This window comes from Idiotropiscis lumnitzeri, chromosome 8, assembly GCF_059441095.1.
Source record: "Idiotropiscis lumnitzeri isolate Australia: NSW breed Sydney's pygmy pipehorse chromosome 8, RoL_Ilum_1.0, whole genome shotgun sequence".
NCBI classification, from domain to species: domain Eukaryota; kingdom Metazoa; phylum Chordata; class Actinopteri; order Syngnathiformes; family Syngnathidae; genus Idiotropiscis; species Idiotropiscis lumnitzeri.
The window spans coordinates 23,497,335-23,518,096 of record NC_142398.1 but is presented as its reverse complement, the minus strand read 5'-3'; the positions used below and the strand labels follow the sequence as shown (position 1 = coordinate 23,518,096).

At 52.6% G+C, this 20,762-nt stretch overlaps 1 protein-coding gene across 1 annotated transcript; it reads left to right on the top strand.

Moving 5' to 3' along the window:
• Positions 1–1,150: 1,150 nt before the first annotated feature.
• On the top strand, positions 1,151–20,706 carry LOC148332912 (tau-tubulin kinase 1-like). Its single transcript, XM_088301876.1, has 16 exons — positions 1,151–1,298; positions 6,464–6,622; positions 9,465–9,612; positions 9,795–9,868; positions 9,944–10,084; positions 10,165–10,269; positions 11,521–11,586; positions 11,651–11,743; positions 12,300–12,425; positions 12,804–12,958; positions 13,028–13,247; positions 13,314–13,477; positions 13,641–13,984; positions 14,090–14,280; positions 18,760–20,048; positions 20,134–20,706. The coding sequence occupies exons 2-16, from the start codon at positions 6,515–6,517 to the stop codon at positions 20,486–20,488; spliced, it is 3,579 nt and encodes a 1,192-aa protein (XP_088158002.1). The 5' UTR covers positions 1,151–1,298; positions 6,464–6,514; the 3' UTR covers positions 20,489–20,706.
• The last annotated feature ends 56 nt before the right edge of the window (positions 20,707–20,762 follow it).

Genomic DNA, 20,762 nt, shown 5'->3' with positions numbered 1-20,762 from the left:
AAACGTGATTTAATCAAAGCGAAACAAAACGGTTTTTTTTCACCGGTGGCAATGGGCTTCTTTTCCAAAGTAACAAAAAAATGTTGTTGTTGTTTTGTTTTTTCATTTTTATTTATTTTTTTTTCACTGGAGGGAATGGGCTTCCAAACATATCAACCCCAAGCCTCCACTACAAAAAAAATCAACCGCGACGGTCACGTGGCTTTTCACAAACTGCAATTCACACTCATTAACAGCAGGTGGCGGTGTTGAATCACTTTAAGGTCGCCACGACGTCAATAAATAAATCATCATGTTGGTTCATCATTTAATGGAGAAGTCAATAATGTGATAGATTAGACACCTTGAACACTGTCGTCTCAAAACTTTACAGTTTAAAACAGTGGTCGTGATTTAAGCATAGACATTTGACGATATTATTAAATGGATTAGATTCAGAATAATTTTCTGGTCGTGAGCGTTTTCGCCATTTTGGATGAGGCATTGCCCCATAAACTCATTTCTCAGAAAGAGATGTTGGACATCATAATTAAAAAAAAAAAGACCAATCTTTGCAATCTTGCTCCCATCCTCACTTCAGTATTTGCCCGAGTTATATTTAAGTAGTTCCCACTTTGGGACAAATGAATTCTCAATCTTTGCCTTATTAATGAAACCTCAACGTTTTGGTTTAATTCTATAAAGCTGTTAAAATGTAACTGGGGGGAACCGCAAAACTGGATGTGCCTTGAATTTATCCCCACTTCAGGTTCGCTACAAAGGAGCAAGATAACAGAGGCTGATGTAAACCGGAGATTTGTTTTACACAGTTAATACTGTTAGAACAAGAATTGCATGAAAGGGAAGAACGACGGAGGAGCTCAGGAATCCACTAAGACTAGTAGTAGCAAACGGACGCGGTCCACACTAAGTTTCTCGGAGCAGAGGCCAAACGTCTTCGAAGACAACTACAACATCCATTTAACGCCCTGACAAATGCCTTAATCACACAATTCAAAATCTTCGTGAGAGGTAATTTAACGCCGAAACATCACGGGAACATTTCTCCACTTTGACAAACGACAACAGGATCCACGTCGCTAGGGGGCGCTGCTGCTGTTGCGGCGCAGGAGGGGCGTCTTCTTGACTGACGAAGGCGCGGCAGGATGGTGCGCATGCGCGGTACTGATGATGCTGATGCTGATGCTGCTGCTGGAATATGAAGATGAAGATGGAGCGCAGGAGGCGACGGTGACGATGGAAATGACGATGATGATGTTTGCTGGTTCGCAGCAGTCCGGGCGAGAAACGAAAAGGAGGTCAGATGAACGACAACTAAAACACGACGAGGGCGTTCGTGCGCGCGCGCGTGCCCGAATCGGTACTCAGGCGTTATGCTTACGAGCCTGAACTGACGAGAAAAGCGTGCACGTGCGTGTTGACGTCACGCAATGTGAATAACAATGGCTCGTTGGTCGTTTGGAAACAGGCCGACGCGTGCAGGTGACGCTCGGTTGGGTGGGACGGGGGGGGGGGGGGTGTAGTGGGTAGGGGGTCACCCTGATAGATAGCGCCTGACTCACGCACGCACGCCACCGACAACAGGAAACACAATCTCCCCAAAAAACAGCGGTTGGAAACGCTGTCACTCCCTACCAAAATAAAAGTCATAGGCGCTCAGACTCACCTCGAGACGACGGCAGCTTTTTGCGGAATCAACGTCGTGTGTTCAAATGGACAACACTAAGTACGCAAGTGACGTTTGATCAAATTTCACAAGAATCGTTGGCTGACACAAATGCTGCGGGGTTTTTTTTTGGGGGGGGGGCGCAGTGCTTGCTATTCACGCGTTTGGGGCCAGGCAAAATCTGCGTGATGCCCATTATAACGGCAATAAAGATAAATGTAATTTATTAACCCCCCCCAAAAAAATATATGATATAGCGCCAAAAAGAGCAAAGTGCCCCCCCCAAAATAAATAAATAAAATAACGAAACTCCATCCATAGGGGGCGGCACGGTGGCCTCACAGTGAGAGACAGCATCGGGCGTGGGTTCGATCCCGGCTCCGGCCTTCCCGTGTGGACTTTGCATGTTTTCCCCCTGTGCCTGCATGGTTTTTCCTCCGGGTACTCCGGTTTCCTCCCACATTCCAAAAACATGCACGGCAGGTCGATGGAACACTCTAAATTGCCCCTCGGTATGAGTGTGAGCGCGGATGATTGTTTGTCTCTGTGTGCCCTGCGATTGGCTGGCAACCAGCTCAGGGTGTCCCCCGCCTACTGCCCGAAGATAGCAGGGATGGGCTCCAGCAAACCCCCCGTGACCCTTGTGAGGCGAAGCGGTACAGAAAATGGATGGATGGATGGTCAACCTGCTGGTGGCAAACGGTAAATATGCAGTTTATATGCCTTGAGATGCAAGTGTAATATTTCAGCCAGCTAGCTTGATGCCAATGCAAATTAGCATCCATTTTTTGGCGCTTTTCCTCTTTAATCTAGCGGTGGAACACAAATGGTTCAGCAACAACATGTAGACAGACAATGGAATCGTTTTCAGTCATATATTCTTTATTCCCTGGCTAGAGCGGCTATTGATAGTGCTGTAGTGATGAGCTGAGAAAGGAGCTGAGACTCTGTTATGAATCACTTAGGTTGGAGGCAGGCGATGCACCCGCTGCTACAGGATTGGTTGCTGTAAGCTCAAGTGGCATTCGTAAAGGGTTACCGCTTCAATAAACAGTCTGTCTCATACATACCCTGGTGGCCAAGGCGGGCACAGCAGAAAGAGCAGGGATCATTCGATGCAAAATCAGTTTTATGCTTTTTAGCTGGATGTGTCGTGTTTTGAGAAAGTAGAAAAATAATGGAGTGGTGTTTTATTTGATATGGTCCACTCCTGTGAAAAAAAACAAACAGTTTTTGTTTGGAGCTGCAATTGATGAACAGCATGTGCATTTGTTTCTAAGGGGGAAAGATGATTTGAGATGGGAATGTTTTGAGCCACTGAACGAATCCAACTCGTATCTCGAGGCATGAAAGGAGAACTCCTTCAGTTACACGGGCAAGAAAAACTTAGCGCAACTTTCTGCAGCATTTTTTTTTAACACAGGTCAACTTTGCTTTTCAAATGTTCATCATACGCCAAACGAATACGTTTCCAAGTCAATCCGATTTTCTCTTGGCGTGTTTGATGGAAAAAACGTGTGGACGTTCACGAACCACGCGGCGGCGGCGGCGGCTGGACGCTTTTATTGTGAAAGGGCGTAGCGGAAGCTAATGCGGCGCTCGTCAGGTGACTTGACGTTAGCGTCGGCGCGCTGCAGTGCGGACAAAACGCTGGTGCGGTTCTGCGCTTTTTGACTGGTGCACATCCCGGGCCTCTCCGAGCAGAACCACGGCCCGTTCGCACATTCCGGTTCCGGTCCACCAGGACCAGAACCGGGAGCGAGATTGCATGTACCGCCGTCAGACCGAGCCAGGCCGGGTCCGCTGTGCGAGCGGAACGGAGGTGGGTGTGCGGGGGTCTCTTCGTGATTTCCCGATGAAGAGTCCCAAGAGGCGGAAGCGGAGGAGCGCCAAGTAGGTTGGTAAGGGCCGCAGATGTGCCGTCAGTGGTGGGAGGTTGAGGGAGGTTCGGTCCGAACCGCACGGACTGCACCAGATCGGACCGGGAGGGCATGTTTCTTTCATGACCCGGGTCAGGCCGGGCCACATCTACCGAGCGGCGGATGCGAAGCTGCGCGTGCGCAGTAAGGCTGCATGACTGTGCAAGTGCAGCGCGATCGAATCGGAGACTGCAAATAGCGAGAGGATCGATATTGATTGATAGGCTTAGTTACCCACAAACTTTAGAGAGTGGACGTAAGTTTAGACTTACTTCCATTCCATGTCAATGGAATAGTTTTGTTAAAGATATTAAAAAAAAAAAAAATAATACATCGCCACGCTATCGGATCAGAACTCCCCTTTGGGAGGTCAAAATAAGGTCACTCGGTGTCGGGTGAAGAGGCTGACCTTTGAACTTTGTGTCCAGAAGAGCCCGAATGGTTCTTTGCCTCTTCGGCCCGGAAGGACTTGATTTGAAAGCGATTTGAAACGCGGACTCGTCAGACCGCGGCAGACTTTTTCCCGTTTGCGTCAATCCATCTCAAGTGAGACGTTTCGGAATGTGGCTTACGCTTTGCGCAGTCGACTTTGGACTTGACTCAATGTCGCGACGCGACGCGTATCCGGAAGTCTTCCGTTTCCTTTCCACTTTTGTCACGCAGCGGCGGCGCCCGAGTGACGGAAGGTCATGACGCCTCGCCGCTTCTGAGATTTTTGCACGTTCTCCGAATCTTCGGGCGAAATGGCTTGCAAGTGTTTGTTGAGAAGCTGTCGACTTGTTTTGCAAAGTGGTGAACGTCAGCCCATCCTCGCTCGCCTTTCCTGGTTGCTGCTTTTCTCCAGCATCAGGAAGCGCGCGCATCTGCTCACCTGTGAGATGTTTCGGAGCATTCTTCGACCTGGAATGTGTTGCAAAATGGGAGAATATTTGGAAAACAAAAAAGACATTTTCTTCACTTTGAACGTGGTATGAACTTAAGTGGACTAGCGTGGCTTGAAAAGGAGTTGTAAATCGTCGTATTCTGCTTTGACATTTGATGCAAAGTCCCAACTTTGTCGTAAAACTTTCCTTTACGACCCAGGCTAACACTACTGCTGATATTTCCTCGGTCACACGGGGCGGTGGGAGGGGCAGGTGCGCTCAGGCTCCGCCCCAATTTGCCGACACGTACGGGCGGGCCCCGGTTAATTGGTTAACTGCCGTCTTTTTGGCTCGTAGGCCGTCCGGGGAATTGTTGTGAGCCGGAGCTCAGAACGATGGTGAGCTCGGAATGTTAGCGGGAATGATGCCAACTGACTAGCTGGCTTCTGGCACAGCAATAATGACAAGCTCCCCCCCCCCCCCCCCCCTCCGCTCCCCACCCATTCACCTCCCCGCCCCCCACAACGCCACCACCCGCCACGCCCGCCCTACTCCGCCCGTGTTGGCCGAAGGGGGAAGTGTCACGACCACAGAGTTCCTCCTTGCGATCACGCAAACGCTTTTTGAAGTTCCAAGTTCCGTTGGGCCGTTACGGCAAGTGTCCCGTTCGCGCAAAGCGCGCTTGATAACGAGGCCCGCCTATCGCTTGTGCGTATATTCGCTCATTCTGCGGCAGCCATCTTGAGAAAAGGCAAACCCGAGAATGGCGGCCATTTTAGAACATTGGACCTGCAATAAAATAAACACGGAATCGACCAAATGAAAAAAATAGACTTTCACTTCTTTCACTGTTCATCACTAATTTGCTGTTGAGCAACATTTTAGCCAACAAGTAAAGCCCAAATCACTCAACCACAAACACAAAAAAAAAAATGTTTTTGATACGAGGGATGCACTTTTTGTTGTTTCGTTTTCTTTTGAGGAAGGAAGAAACTCTGTGGTCCGCCCCTCTGCTGTGATTGGTCATCTGGAGTGCACAGATGCAGAGAAGCCCATGCCCCGCCCCCTACCCCGCCCTCGTCGTCAGATTTGATGCTCGGCCTGCATGTGAGAGCGCCTGCGCAGCCGCATGCTTGACGACCGAGGCGGAGTGACACACTTTCAATTCTTTCTGTGTGGAATTGAAAGCGGGGGTGTTTAGCGCCCCCGTCAGACCGACATGCATCACTGCCGATGTCGACGTTTACTTTCTTTTCAGGGGAGCTGAATTTTACAACAGTCAATCGGGGCTAAGTATGTGTGACGATGTTCAAGTAACCGAGTACTGTCGACCCCCCCCCCCACCTCCCGGTATGGTTCAGCACCTACCGATTGGCATTATTTGGCGTTATTTGAACAATTGAATGTGTTTAAAAAAAAAAAAATAGAAATCACCCCCGATGCACCGCCCTCTGCAAATCTTCACCAGTCGTGGGGGTCCACTGTCCGCCATAACCTTGAATTGGTGCCCCAACAACGACAGTAACTCATTACAAGTAATGAAGTTCAATACCCAAGTAACTAAGCACAAAGCAAACTTGAGCTTTAAACGGCCCGACAAATACAGTAATTACATCGTAAGAACTCGAGGAAATGCCGTGCAACCTGAACCGGTGCGGTTACAAAGTTACAAAAGTAACTAAGTGCCTTGACGTACTTGATTGCATTTTGTATCACAAATCTTTTGCCGCATGTTTGGATTTTGCAGCGAGCGTTGCGAATGTTTCGGTCATTTAACAGCCAGCCATCTCATTGGCCGACTCCCACCTCACTCACCAGGCCCCGCCTCTTAAAGCCACACGCATCCCACGGCGTACATTGGGGTTGTCTGTACTCTTTCTATTTGCTGCCTTTACTGCAACTAAAACGCACGCCCGCCCCGCCCCGCCACGCCACGCCCCCAGCCCGTAGCCAATGGAATTACGGCTTGCCACGTTAGCATTAGCGGCTAACGGTGTTGCCCGCCGCTCCTGCAGATCAATGGCTCGTTCAAGCTGGGAGCTGCTCGTGTTCTTCATGGATGGCAGATGCAGTGCTTAGGCCCCGCCCACCAGGACAACGCCAACATGAACGGGACCGCCGAGCAGGCCGACATCCTGCCGCCCAACTGCATGGTCAAGGACCGATGGAAAGTGGTCAGTCCAACGCACGCACGCACCAACACGAAGGAGTCAGAGGACGGCAAAAACACACAACGAAAAAATCGGACTGCCGTTTTCTGACAGCTATCGCAATTTCGATTGCGTTTGCGATTTTCGCCGACGTTTGCAAACGTGACACAAAACGCCATTCTAGCATTCAAAACAATCAAAGCTATTTCGGTAATAATGCAGAGACGTGTCCTTCCTAGTTTTTAAAAACTATCCTCTGTCAAATATCATTTGGGATTTATGCGTCATTTTGGGTACGAAATGCAACCCTAAAAAAAAAAAAAAAAAAATGTTCTTTGTGCGCAGATGTCCGATGATGTCAATAAAATCGTTGTCCCGTGATTCAAATCTACTTTTTGAGCGCGATCTCGAAAGTGGGCGCAGATGACGGATATTTCGTATCCGTTTAATATCGAACCTCTCGGTCACGATGACGTCATCCGTTTCCGAGCGTCGTAGCCGTCGTCGTCTTTTTTTTGGGGGTCTCCGTACGTATGGATTGCGATATCGTAACGTTTGCGTCGGTCGCCGTTGGCTCTCCGCCTTAACGCCGTTCGAGTCGGACTTTTGTTCAAGGTGGAGCGTACGATCCGATCGGCGGCAACTCGATCCATCTGTAAGCGAGCGCTTCCCATACGGCGTCATGGAAATGAGAACACAAATGGAAACGCGTTTACAATCGATACCTGAAGACCGGTGTGGAGAAGAAACTTCTTTCGCTTTGGGTCCTTCCCGACCGACGGCGTGACGCGCGTGAGCGATGAGCACGCTTAGCGCCTCCTCCTTTAAAAGGCTACTTGTCGGTGAGCTCGTTTATTTGTCATCTCGGAGGAGAAGATCGGCATCACGCGGCTCCTCGCCGACTCGCGTAAAGTGCAAATCAAGTCGGTACCGCTGCGCTGCGCCGAGCATTCGAGCGGCGACGACAGCGCCACTTTAATGGATTTATTTTTTGAAAATCCTGACGGCTTCGTGACCACAGCTTTGACAATCTTGAAATCGCGTGGCCTGAGATCGCAATTTGGGTCGTTCAGCCCTACAACGTCGCGTAGCTTTGTGCGCTATTTCAGCTCAACTTTGACTTCTTTTTTTTTTTTCCTCATCACTTCAAGAGTTGCCTCCTTGGTGCACTGCCCATTTGAAATCATGTCCACTTTTTGAATTAAGGGATGGACAGGAAAAAGGGAAAAAAACCCAAAAAATTGTTCGCCGCAGCCTGACACACGTGCGCACACACTCGCGTGGTTGCGTAACCGAGTTGCTTCTCCCAAGCGGCGGCACGGCATCACGTGCCGCGTTTGCGCTCGACCGTTCAATTTCTTGTCGCCGGCTCATTTTCGTGACGTATCGCTACTTTTCAACCGACAAGATGGAGATGGGGGCGCTGGAGTCGAGTCACAGACGTCCAAGTCAAGTCGCTCGACGTTCTTCCGAGACGGCGCCGAACACTTTGCTTTGTTCAAACGTGAAGCCAAAGAAACAAAGCTCGCGAATCAGCCGGTTGTGTCGTGTTGATTTTTGGAACGCGACTTAGTGGGTGGAGCTAAAACTTCATTGTCTTCACAGCAAATTTCACCGTGTGAATTAAACACTTATAGGGTTAAATGTAACACCGCTTCCGGTGTCATAGTAACTCTTTCCACAGTGTTAGAGACTCAAAATTGAGTCCAAATTTGACACAAGCTAACAAATGCCATTGAACGGCACCGGTTCAACAACTCCGGAGAGAGGAAATTTGACTCCCGGTGGAGTTGTTTAGTCACTCCCCTGTGGTTCCAAATCAACTCTCTTTCACTGCATTGAGTCATAGAAGATGAACACCGAAGACTCAAATAACTCCGTGAAGTGTTCATTTGACACACTTCTGTGTAGATCAGAGGTCTTCAATCGTGTCGGTCGAGGGCCGGCGTCCTGCCCGTTTTCCACCTCTTCCTGGTTGCGACGCACCCGAGCGATCGTTATCGAGCTTCCGCAGACCTTGCTGATGATCCGCTCGTTTGAATCAGCGAGAGATGGAAAACCCGCAGGACAGCGGCCCTCGAGGAACAGGATTGAGGACTCCTGGTGGAGATGGTCACTCTGCTGCAGTGACAACAAAAAGGCAAACGTGTTCACAGATGCTGTGTTGTCGTTGCATTTCAAATGACATCCAAATAGCTCATTCATTTTTAAAATGCATCATTGAATAAAAACAGGTTATGAAATATCACAAGTTAATCAAGATTTCATTGTCAGCATACGGCCGGCCGTCTCATGGGCGGACTTTCCAGAGTCGAGTTGACTCTGCGTCTCTGAACTCGGGATATTTTCACCCGCACTCGGAGGCATTGAGCTCAGTCTGTCGTTGCAATCGCTCGGGAGAGTCGATCAGATTTGACACGCTGCGAAATTTGTCGTAGACATTTTCCGACTTGAGCACTTGAGCCTGTTTTGCCGGTCAGTCTGCCGCCCTCCGGCCTCGACCCTCCGGCTTTATTCCGAAAGATGGTTGAACGCACGCTGCTGTCTCACGTCGCTCCAAACACAAAAGTAGCGGTCGTGGCGCTAAAGACGCGTTGGGAGGCACCGCTTCGCGGGCCGGACTAAAATCCACTCGCGGCCTTTGTTCATGGAAGCCTTTTTTTTAAATTTGCCACCCCCCGCCCCAAAAAATGGAACCTTGGCCCCCCTCGGGACGGCAATTTTCTAACCGCGCTGTTAATACAGACGTACGGCACGCTGGCGGATGTTTTAAGCTAACGTATGCTTTCTGCTAATGTACGTCCCCACAAAACTTCCTTTTGGCATTTGTCGTCGTCGAGCTCAAGCGCGCCCCCTTGTGTCGCAGCTGAAGAAGATTGGCGGCGGCGGTTTCGGCGAGATCTACGAGGCGCTGGACCTGCTGACCCGGGAGAACGTGGCCCTCAAGGTGGAGTCAGCCCAGCAGCCCAAACAGGTCCTCAAGATGGAGGTGGCCGTGCTCAAGAAGCTGCAGGGTGAGTGGCTAACGCTAACGCTAACGCTAACGCTAACGCTGCACAAGTGGCCAAGTTTCTGTCATGTTGTGAGCAAAGTTCTGCTGGAGGTGGGACTTGAAACTCTTTCTGACGGCGAGAGGTAAAACTCAAATCATATATTAAAGTCGTGACTTTTTTCTTGCTCGTTTGTGCGCGGGCAGGGAAAAACCACGTGTGTAAATTCATCGGCTGCGGCAGAAACGACAAATTCAACTATGTGGTGATGCAGCTTCAGGTGAGCGAGGGTCTTATTTTGAAGGGCACGGCGCGGCCGGTGTGTTGACGCTACCCGTGCGCGCACTCCCGCCAGGGTCGTAACCTGGCCGACCTGCGGCGCAGTCAGCCTCGAGGGACCTTCACCATGAGCACCACGCTCAGGCTCGGCAAGCAGATCCTCGAGTCCATCGAGGCCATTCACTCGGTCGGATTCCTCCACCGGGACATCAAACCTGTAAAGCGCACGCGCACACGCAAGTTTGTTGTGTTGGCGTTTGCGTTTTTAAGCATGTGTCTGTGTTGTGATCGGCTTAGTCCAACTTTGCGATGGGTCGCCTGCCGTCCACGTACAGGAAGTGCTTCATGCTGGACTTTGGTCTGGCCCGCCAGTACACCAACACCACCGGCGAGGTCCGGCCGGTAAGACGCGTCCACGCCTCGCCCGCTGTGCTAGCATGAGCGTGTGCTAGCATGAGCGTGTGTGTGCGTTCTGTCGCATTTTGCCTGCTTTTCCTACTACTTGTTTTGTTCGGTTCTACTTCTACTCGCAGTCCATTTTCTATTGTGCATCTCGTCCACTAGGAAATGTTTCATTTGGCGTTAGCATGTTTGTACGTTTTTGGGGGGTTTGTTTGGCCAAACTGATATTTTGGAACATTTATTCGCTTTCTGCGCTTCTATTAGCGCCTTGAATGTTTTGCCGTCGATTGGCATGTTTTGGCGTATTTTTGATTGTTGTAATCGTTTTTATTATGTTTTTTTTGTGTGCGTGTGTGTTGAATGTGGTTTTTGTTTTTCTTCCAGTTGGTTCCTTTGGACTTATGATTTTGACGTGCATGCCTTCATCCTCACCATGGTTACCAGGCGTGTGAGTGGTTTCCATAGCAACAGAGGGAGGGGCCGCAACTGCATAACAGGTCACCCTTAGGACTTGAACATCTGGTCGCCGCGGAAACGCCATCTGTTGACGGGGTTTCATTCAAATGGGATGACACGTGAGGTTTTTCAAACATGAACGCAACGTTTCAAATACGGCAGGAAGGAGGTGATCGGGTCCCCCGAAACTCTCGAGATTTGAGGGGATGCCGTAAGACCTCGGCAGACATGAAGCGAGCGACACGTGAACTTGTAGTTGGGTGATTTATTTGATTTATTTCTTTTTTGCTACTCGATTCGAAAGCCTGAAATCCACCAAAATTTCGTTTTTCTTTTTTTCTTCCCCAAAAATCCTAAAGAAGCGGATGATTGACCACAGCAGATAAAACAAAAACGATTGCCGTTCAAACAAAATCCACACAAGTAAAAAGAGTTTAGGCCCCGCCACACAAAAATTTCATGATAGCAGAAATCTGAATCCTGAAAAAATGCTCAGATTGCTCAGAAAAAAAAAAATCTCAAATAACGATGAAAACAAATCTGTAAATAATTTACGCTCGTTATAGTCAATTAAAATGTGTGTGTGCGTTGATCATACTTGACACGAGGAGGCGGACGTAGTGAGGAGAATGAATGACCGTCGGTTTCCCCCAAAAAGGCCACGCAATGCAAAAAAAAAAAAGCACGCAAATAACACGTGAGACAAGCTGGCCCAAAAATGGCGGCAGGACTTGCCGACTCTTCTGGGTTACGGCGCCGATCGCGTCGCTCACGCGCCGCTTGTTTGTGTTCCAGCCGAGGACGGTGGCGGGTTTCCGGGGGACGGTCCGCTACGCTTCGGTCAACGCTCACAAAAACAAGGTGAGGCCCCGTTGAGCGCAAAGTGCAAGATGACGGGACGCTGTGACCGTTCGCGTCTCCGCAGGAGATGGGTCGCCACGATGACCTGTGGTCGCTCTTCTACATGTTGGTGGAATTTGCCGTCGGCCAGTTGCCTTGGAGAAAGATCAAAGACAAGGTGAGCGAGCGCTCGGAACCACTCGCGTTTGGCATCGACGTCCACGCCGCTTCTTGATCGATTCGTTTCCGGCACGCGCGATAAACACGGTCACGTTTTAGTCCGAGAAAACGACATTTAATCCGCCACGTTTCGGTCAACAGATAAAGAATGCGCGGCGTGCCGCTTCTGAACCGAGCGGAATAAATCGACAAACGGAGCTCGCCTCCCCAAGAAGGAAGAAAACCAAAACGTTGGACAAATAATCCGAGTGAACGTTTGGACTGTCCAGTGTGGCGCTTCTGTAAGAAGAAAAGAAACATTTGGCCCCCGCTCGGAAAATGGTCCATTTGGGCCGAGATCGCTCCGACTTTTTTTTTCCACATCTCGACTTTTCTCTTTTGCTTTCTGACGTCCAATTTGGCCTCCTGGCGGATGTTCGGCGCATATTAGCAATCGGTGTTTTGTGTTCCGAACGGATTGTTGATCTTTCCGATGAATTTCGCTTCTGCTGCAGCGTCCCAAATGAACGGGACAAGAAAGGCAAAATTGAACGGCGCTTGTCTTTGCCGTTTAGGAGCAAGTGGGTCAAATCAAAGAGCGTTACGACCACCGCATGTTGCTCAAACACATGCCGTCGGAGTTTAACGTCTTCCTGGACCACGTCCTCGCCCTCGACTACTTCACCAAACCCGACTACCAGGTAAGCCGCCGCCCGCGTCGGACATTCCGCCGTCTTGAAAATGAGCGAAGAGCCCACCGAGACGCCGGCGACTGCCGGGCCTTCTGCGCACGCCTGAGATGAAGTACCGCTCCGTGCCAACGGCGGCGCTAGCCAACGCGTAGCCTTTGACGCGTCTTTTCGTGAAGGAGAGCGATGACTTTGTCTCGACGCCCTTCAGTGAAAAGGAGAAAAGTTGCATTTTCACCCTTTTCCCGCCTCGTCCGGCGTCCTGATTGGCTCGCGTGCGTCTTGCAACAACGTCGCCTCCGACGGACGACGTGCGTCGCGACTTTCCCACGGCACGTCGCTGCGTCTTCCGCTTTGGCGCGGCGCTGATCCGGACCGCTCATCCGTCAGCTGCTGATGTCGGTGTTCGAGAACAGCATGAAGGAGCGGATCATCACCGAGAACGAGCCTTTCGACTGGGAGAAGGCAGGAAGCGATGTCGCCGTGTCCACGAGCGCCTCCGCCCAACCGCAGCACAACACGCGGCCCACCGCCGCCATGGTCGGGTAAGCGCAGCTGCAGTGGCGCCGCCGCGTTACGTGAGCGTGTGTGTTTCTGACCCGGGCGGTACGCAGGGCCATCGTGACGCCGGTGCCCGGAGACCCTCAGCGCGAGAACACGGACGATGTCCTCCAGGACGAGCACCTGAGCGACCAGGAGAACGCGCCTCCCCCGCCGCCACCTCCGCCGAGCCGCGGCCCCGGCGAGTCGCTAGTCCGGCACGCCGGCGAGCCGGGCGAGGCCTGGGAGGACACCGACTTCAACCGCAACAGACTCCGAATCAGCTTGAACGAGGTCTTCTCGAAGGGGCTTTGAAGCGAGCCGGCGAATGTCCGGCGCTAATCGTCGTTGTGTCCGCAGGACGAGGAGGCGGGACACGCCGCCCGTCCAGTGTCGCCGGCTCGTGGCGGAGCTCCCGATTCGCCGCCAGGTCAGGGCCGGTCCTTACGATACCGCCGAGTCAACAGTCCCGAGTCGGAACGTCTGTCTGCCGCCGAGGGACGCGGGGACGCCTACGGACAGAGGTGAGAGGAATGGCTTGACCCTTGGCCTCGGGCTCCGGTGCTCACGCTAACTTCCGTGGTGACTAAATCCAACTTCTCCGTGGCGCCACCTGAAACACGCTGGCCGCATTTAGATTTAGGGAGCTCGCTTGGCCACTTGGCAACCTTCCGAAACGTGTCGCAGGTCTCGTATGGACATGCCGGGCTCCCCTTCGCGCCACGTGTACTCGTCGCAACCGGCGCAGATGCTGTCGGTGGACCCCGGTTGCCGCGGCGACCGGCAGGCCAGCGGCAGACAGGACGTGTCGGCGGCGTCGGCGGACCAGGAGGCGCACAGCAACGCTTTCATCCGCTCCGTGCCGCTGGCCGAGGAAGAGGACTTTGACAGCAAGGAGTGGGTGATCATTGACAAGGAGGCGGAGCTTCGAGACTTCCACCCCACCACGTCGGGCACCACCGACGAGGAGCCCGAGGAGCTGCGTCCCCTCGAAGAGCAGGACGAGCGTCGGATGATCCGGACGGCGGCGGGTGAGCGCCGCAAAGCCTTCGCCGCGCGAGCGCTGGCTTGTGCGTCTCAAATGCCCTCTTGCAGTCACGTGCGCGTGCAATCGCCTTATTTGTTGTTGCGTTCAGGTGCGGATCTGGTGGTGCGCCCGAAGACGCACGGCCGTGATGTTAGCCGCGGATTGCTAATGCTGACAGAGGAGGAGGCTTCGCGGAGGAGCTTTGGTGCCGGTGGAAGCCCCGCCCACTCTCCCTGTCACTCGCTGCCTTCGGCACGCCCTCGGCGCAGAGAGTCCGAACCCAACGGACCGCAGCGACCGGTAAGAACGCGTCCCCGGCCAATCACGAGCGAGCTTCGATGCCGCGCTCGCGTCGTCCTATTCCACTTTTGCTTGGCTTATTCCACTCGGAGTCCAACATGGTTTCTTCGCTTCTCGTACAAATGTTGTCCTGTCCGGTTTGGTTTCACTTTGAGCACAAAATTAGAACACTTACAGTTGAGTGCGACCTTCCTTTTTTTTTTTACATCTGGTTCACTTCGAGTACAAGTCCGGTGCAGTCTTGGTTTTTGCTGCTGGTTCAGTTCGACCGTAGTAGTCCACTTGCAGTTCTCTCGGAGCCCACGCGGAGTTTGTTTGAGGCAGACGAGTGGACTTTTTGAAGGTTCTCGACTAATAAGAAGCGGCCAGTTGAGGATGTTGGCGCGGAACACGCCGGCGGTGCTGTTGGCCCGGCGCTCACGCGTGCGCCCTCACACACACACACACACATGGCCGACGACATGCAAAGGATGAGTCGAGGGGGAAAAAAAAGAAGCAATTCTCGAGGGTCAGCGCATTCGTCTTCCTCCTCATCTCGTTTTCTCCTCGTCGTCATCTTCTTGAAGCTAACGCTAAAGACAGGCTCCGCCCCCCTCGTCACCCTCAACCAATCAGTCGAAAGGCTTCCAATCAGCTGCGTCCTGCCTGATTGGCTCAGGGAGGGGAAGGGGAGGAGCCGAGGACGGGAAGCCACGTCACGACGTATATTGGATTTGGAAAAAAAACAAAAAAAAAAACAAAAAACTAATCAAAACAAAACAAAAGGCTTCCGCTGGCTAACCTCCTCCCCCTCTCTGTGATTGGTCTGTTTGCAGCCGGACGAGGACCGCCCCCAGCCGCGGCCCAATCAGCTGCGGCGCTTGGCCTCCTACGTCTTCTCCTCGTCCACCCTGGAGACGGAGCACTACCCCCACGGGGGGGGCGCCGCCTTCATCCAGAGGAGCCGCTCGGCTGAGAGCAGCCCCGCCCACGCCGCCGCCGCCGGATGGAGGCGGCGGCACGGTGGCGCTGCGGGGGGCCCGCCCGCCCGCACTAGACACTCGGTGCTCAACGTGTCGCGCTCGCAGCTGCAGCACATGCTCGCCAAACTCATCAACAAGAACAGCAGCTGAAACAAAAAGCTCGACACGCACACGCACACACGCGGTGGCGCTCACACGTCCACGAATGCACACGCAACCACTCAAACACGCATGCTGAAGAACACACCGACACGTGCACTCGATAACATGCAAAGACACACACACACAGCGCGACAGAAGCCGGTGCTGACGATGCAATAAATGAGTCTCGCAAACTTGTTGCACAAGCTCAACGCTCAGACAGGAAGTCCCTGTGAGGAACAGGAAGTGGAATTTGTGGAGTCTTCCTGTCGCTCTCCAACAGCTTTTCTTTCTTTTTTACTGAGTGCAGTGGCCCGCAAGTGACAAAAACCATCATTTCCCCGCCCACGTATGCAAAGATGAACGACGACGGAACGGACAAAGACACACTTGGCCATTTTGTAGCAAAAACACTCAACTTTTGCTTTTGTTTTTCATGTTTTAAGCTAGTCCTGCTTCAGTCAGGAGTGACACGAGCGTGTCGGTGTGTGTGTGGCTGCTAGCACGGTCGTCACGCTAATGCTAATGTTCGAGTCTCATCATTGGCGCACGTGAAGTCGAGTGTGTGTGAGCGTTTGGTTTGTCACTGCTGCACTTTATCGCCGTCGTCATCCGCACGGACGCAATAATGCTACACGTTAGCTTAGCATGTCACGCGCGCGACTGTTCAAGCTCCTTGCCATTCAGTAACTCGGGCTTTGGGTTATCACAAAGCAATTTTTTTCCTCCCCCACATCTTGAAGGGCTAAACTTGGTGAATATGTTCCACTTCCCGTTTGTGTTCACGCCGCTTCACCTTGCTAAAGTCGAATGTATAAGATAAGCTAGGCTAGCTGCTAAGGCACACGCTCAACATGGCGAGCGAAGCGTCACAGGAGTCACGCGTCACTCGGACGCCGCTAACGCGACAAAGCGCCGCTACTCGCTTCGTCGTTATGTTTGCTTGTTTTATCGACGAGCTTCCGCCAGACCGAAAGCACGCGATGTGCTTTTGTTTTCACGCCCGGTCAGCACTCGACTGTTAGCGCGGTGAAAGTTACTCGTTTTGCCGAGCGCATTCAGTCATAACGTGTGACATTCGCATCGCTAAAAGTATTAAAAAGTTACCTCAAGGATTTAGCTGAGCCTAGCATGAGCGCCGCTACGTGTGACATTTGACCTCAGAAATCCAATCGTTTCATTTGAACCATTTAATAATCTGCATTTTTGTTTCGTCGTCTGGATTATTTGGGGGATTACAGGGTGCTAAAATACAAGCAATGTGCATTTTTTGCGCGACATGACCCCGAGAACAAGAAGGAAGTGTTGTAAGCATGCAAGCTTGTCCGTCCTTCACTTTGGGCACGTATGGAAATTCACGCCAATGCCCGTGCACGACACTGAGCGCGCGCCCGCGTGTGTGCGTGCGCGCGCGCCCGCCCGTGTGTTGCACTCTGCCACTCGATCGCAGCAATCAGCGGCTCTTGCTTGAAATGCGGCGCCACAGTCAAGGAGCAAATTTGAGCTATGCGCTAAATTTGCGAACGGTCAGAGCCATCAAGCGCAAACTCGGAGGGAATTTCTCAACGCGCACTTTGTCCGTGACAGTTGAATTCGCATTCGTTCGCCAATCCTTTTTGCATTGGAATGTTATCAAGTAGCCTAAAAATATGACAAGTTCTCTTGTCACGCATATAAATGCATCCATGGGCAACCTTCTGTCCGGACTCTTTCATCCTAAAAATAATCGCCGTCCACCTTTGTACATTTAAAGCGCTTCTGTCCTTGCATTTAGCATACCACGCCCCCAATGAAATAAAAAAAATAAAAAAATGTCTTTGCGTGACGAGAGGCAAACTGCAAAGTTTCCAGGATGGACTGCAAAACACCCGATTGAAAGCCACCGGAGCAAAATTTCGCCACACGATCCGATTTGTCCTCGTTTTCGCTTTTGCTCACTCGCGCTCTTAAATGAGATGGAATGAATCTGGTGGCGCTCACTTCGCCTTCTTGTTGTTGGCGAGATGTAAGTGATGATCACGATGATGAAGCAATAAAATAAAGAAATGGAATTGAGACAAAACGTGCTTGGTGCTGCAAAGCATGCCGGGACCTTTTTGCAGACTCGTGTTGTCCCTCACGAGGCAAATTGACAGACGAGCTCCGACCGGCTGGTTTGATTGCACTTCTTCCCTTTGCTCAAATTAAACCCAACTTGGTTGCTTGAGAGAGAGAAAGTCCAAAAGAAGATTTCATTCTCCTCCGAGTGCAAAGATTTCAATTCTATGCACGCGCTGCTTAAAGGGACGGACGAAAAAACCCACTTCCGGCCGTTCTTAGTTTGTCCTTTTTTAAAAAAACTTCTCGTCCTCCCTCCTCCTGCCCCAAAAAATGGCCGTCCAGAATGTGCGTGTGCGTGTGGACCGAACTTTGCCGATCAATCTTAACGCTATTTTATTTGGAAACAGAAAAAAAAGATTGATCACTTTTCATGAGCTTACGCAGTAAAAAGCCTCGCCTCCATTTTTTTCGGCTAAAATAGTAGAATGTCTTTTTTTTTCGCAATGAAATTTAACAACACGAAAGAATATTTTTTTCTACCAAAGTGAAGCATGAACTTTTGTACCCGCCGAGCATCGTAGACGCAGTTAACCTCTCCTCGCATGCAAACGATTGTATCGTGTACATAAGTCCGTCGGTCAACGCGGAAGGCAAATGTTGACCGAGACGGCGATGCATTTTCGTGCCTTTTTTCAATTGCTGCGTGAAGTCATCAGACAATCCCGAGCAGCTCGTGTACCAACAGAATCACATTAAAAAAATGATTTGGGGGTGGAAATTCAATGTATTGTTGCGTCTTTCTTTCCAAAAGTATTGCTTTGGCGCCATTTTGCGGCGCCGCCTCGAGCGACGAGAGCTGCGGCCGTCGAGGCGCGTTCAGCCGTTCGTGGGAATGGCGCGTCGCCAACTGCACAAATTCAAAATGACAACACTCGCAAGGAGCGTGCGCGAGGCATTGGACGTAGGCCACGCCCCCTTGAGGCCACACATCAACACGCATATTGGTTAGTTTGTTTCTTTTCATTGTCCTTTATTCTGTTTTCATTCAAAGACATTGCAGTGAGATTTTAATTTGAGAAATGAATTTGGGATGGTTTGGGGCTTCGTCGTGGAACAAATTTCAAGTCGTAATCGAGGTGCCGCTCTTTTACAGTGAGTCCATCCGTTTTTCTAAAGCGCTGACGCTGCTCAGGGTGCCGTCCCAGTTGGGGACAAAAAGGCGGCCCCGGACCGGTCGCCAGTCAAACACGCGCCGAGCGGTTCTGACCATCGCCAACTTTGACGTCAACGGCGGCGGGGGTGCGCGGTGGCTCATGCGGTTGTGTTTGCCTTTCAGGTGCCGTCGCCCACCTTGCCAATCGGCCCCTCTGCGGGCGCCGCCTCGCCGCCTTCGCCCGACTACCGCACCAAGGCTGACAGTGACGAGCGGGAGCACTTCCACATCCTGCCCAAGCTGCAGGCCAAGCGCGGCGACTTCCTGACGGTGATGCTGACGGGAACGCTACCGCAGCGGCGCACTTTCACCACCGGCGATCCGGCGCCACCGGAACCCGACGGCCCCAAAGACGACGACGTGACCAAAAGCCAGTCCGACAGCGAAGCCGACGCCAAGAGTTCCGAACGCAGCCAGGACGCCGCGCCCTCCACGCTCATGGCCGACGACCGGAGGGGCACCAAAGAGCACGCCTCGGAGGCCGATCCCGACGTGGAGGACGCCTCCAAGACCTTGGTCCTCTTCTCCCCCGGCGACACCCGCAAGTCACCCTCGGGAGAGCGCGCGCTCGAGGGCGAGTTGTCGGCACCTTCCGGGCCAACCGCCCACCAGCAACGAGTCCCTGTCGCAAACGCGATCCACACGGAAGCCTCCGAGACGGGTCGCCTGTCCCCCGCTCTCAGACTCGACATGCGGCCGTCCACCCCCATTGCGCCGGCGTCGCCGCCCTTTACCAAGGTGGAGCGGACGTTTGTCCACATAGCCGAGACGTCCCACTTGAACGTCATGTCTTCCAACGGGCACGCCGCCAGGGAGACGGACCGCAATGTCCTCGAGAGCCCGGGTCCCGAGCCTCTATTTGAGGATGTTTCGGGCAAGAACCATCCGACTGCAAATAGACCTTTCGAGCCGGAACTTAAAGACCCGAAATCATCCAATGAGGAAGCCCCTGCGATCCACAAGAAGGCGGAACCTCCGGTGCCGATGAAGTCCAGAATGCGAATCAGGAGCCGAATTCCCGTTCTGATCTCAGAAGAAGATTCGGAGCCATCGTCCTCGCCGTCGGCTCGGGCCCGCCTTCAGCGACGCGCCGGACGGCCGGACTTGGACTCGGACTCGGACTCGGCGCGACGGGTGCTTTTGCGGAAGCAACAGGGTCGTTGGATGCGGAGGCGGGTCCGCTCGGGAACCTCGTCCTCGTCGGCGGACGGCGAGTGTCGCGGGGTTTCCGAAGGTTCAGAGGAGGACACGCGCGCCTCCGGGGAGTTCAAGAGGAACTCCGGAGGGATGCCGGCACACCGGCCGCACCGGGTCGGCCCCGTCAGCCGGATCCCTAGGCCCGTCACGCCTGTGCCAAGACTTGCGGGCAAAATGGTCGCCGTTCCGTCTTGTGAACCATCTTCCACTTCCAGGTTGATTCTTGCTCTTTGACCTCCACCGAGTCGCGCCGCCCTCCAAAACATGGAAACTGCGCTCATTGTGATTTTCTGTCCGCAGGCAAGCAACGAGTCAACAAAGGTCCGCAGAGGTCCCGTCCAGATCGTCGTCTTTGCGCCCCCGCGCAGCCGCCACCTCCGTCCAGTCCGGCGGCCCTCACGCACCGCTACGAGGGAACCGCCGCAGCCTTAGCTCCGCCCACTGCAGGACTGACAGCCCATCCCCTCAAAGGGCAGCGGCAAGCAGACGGTCGCTGTCCGTCCGAGCCCCGACCGTCCCCGTGCCGCCGCCCAGGAATCCGGCGGCGATGCGGCGCACGGCCTCGCAAGAGTCCGCCGCCGCCGCCGCTCGGTGTTCCCGCTCCAACGCGCCACTGAAGGCAAACTCCAAGGAGAAGGCTGCGCCCGCGAGATAATAGAAACAACGCCACTTCCTGTGTCGCGCGTGGACTTTGTCGGTCCGACTCAGCATGCTTTAATCTGCGCGAATGCCGTCAAGATTCATCTGATCAGTAATCAAGTTACCTTCGGCAGCCTCGAGACGAGGGCTTTTCTCGTTTTCACTTTGTTCGCTCACGAAAACAGACGAGAGACAAACACACCAAATGACAAATACACAAGACATGACACGCAAGTTTGTCTTTTTGTGGCTGACCAATCCATCACTTGTGTGAAAATTATCTGGCCACC

Bases quoted from the DNA above. Each gene is read 5' to 3' on its own strand.
- LOC148332912 (XM_088301876.1), top strand. From the start codon at position 6,515: ATGCAGTGCTTAGGCCCCGCCCACCAGGACAACGCCAACATGAACGGG. The intron at 10,270-11,520 runs GTAAGACGCGTC...TTTGTGTTCCAG, and splicing joins CCACCGGCGAGGTCCGGCCG to CCGAGGACGGTGGCGGGTTT. The intron at 11,587-11,650 runs GTGAGGCCCCGT...GCGTCTCCGCAG, and splicing joins TCAACGCTCACAAAAACAAG to GAGATGGGTCGCCACGATGA.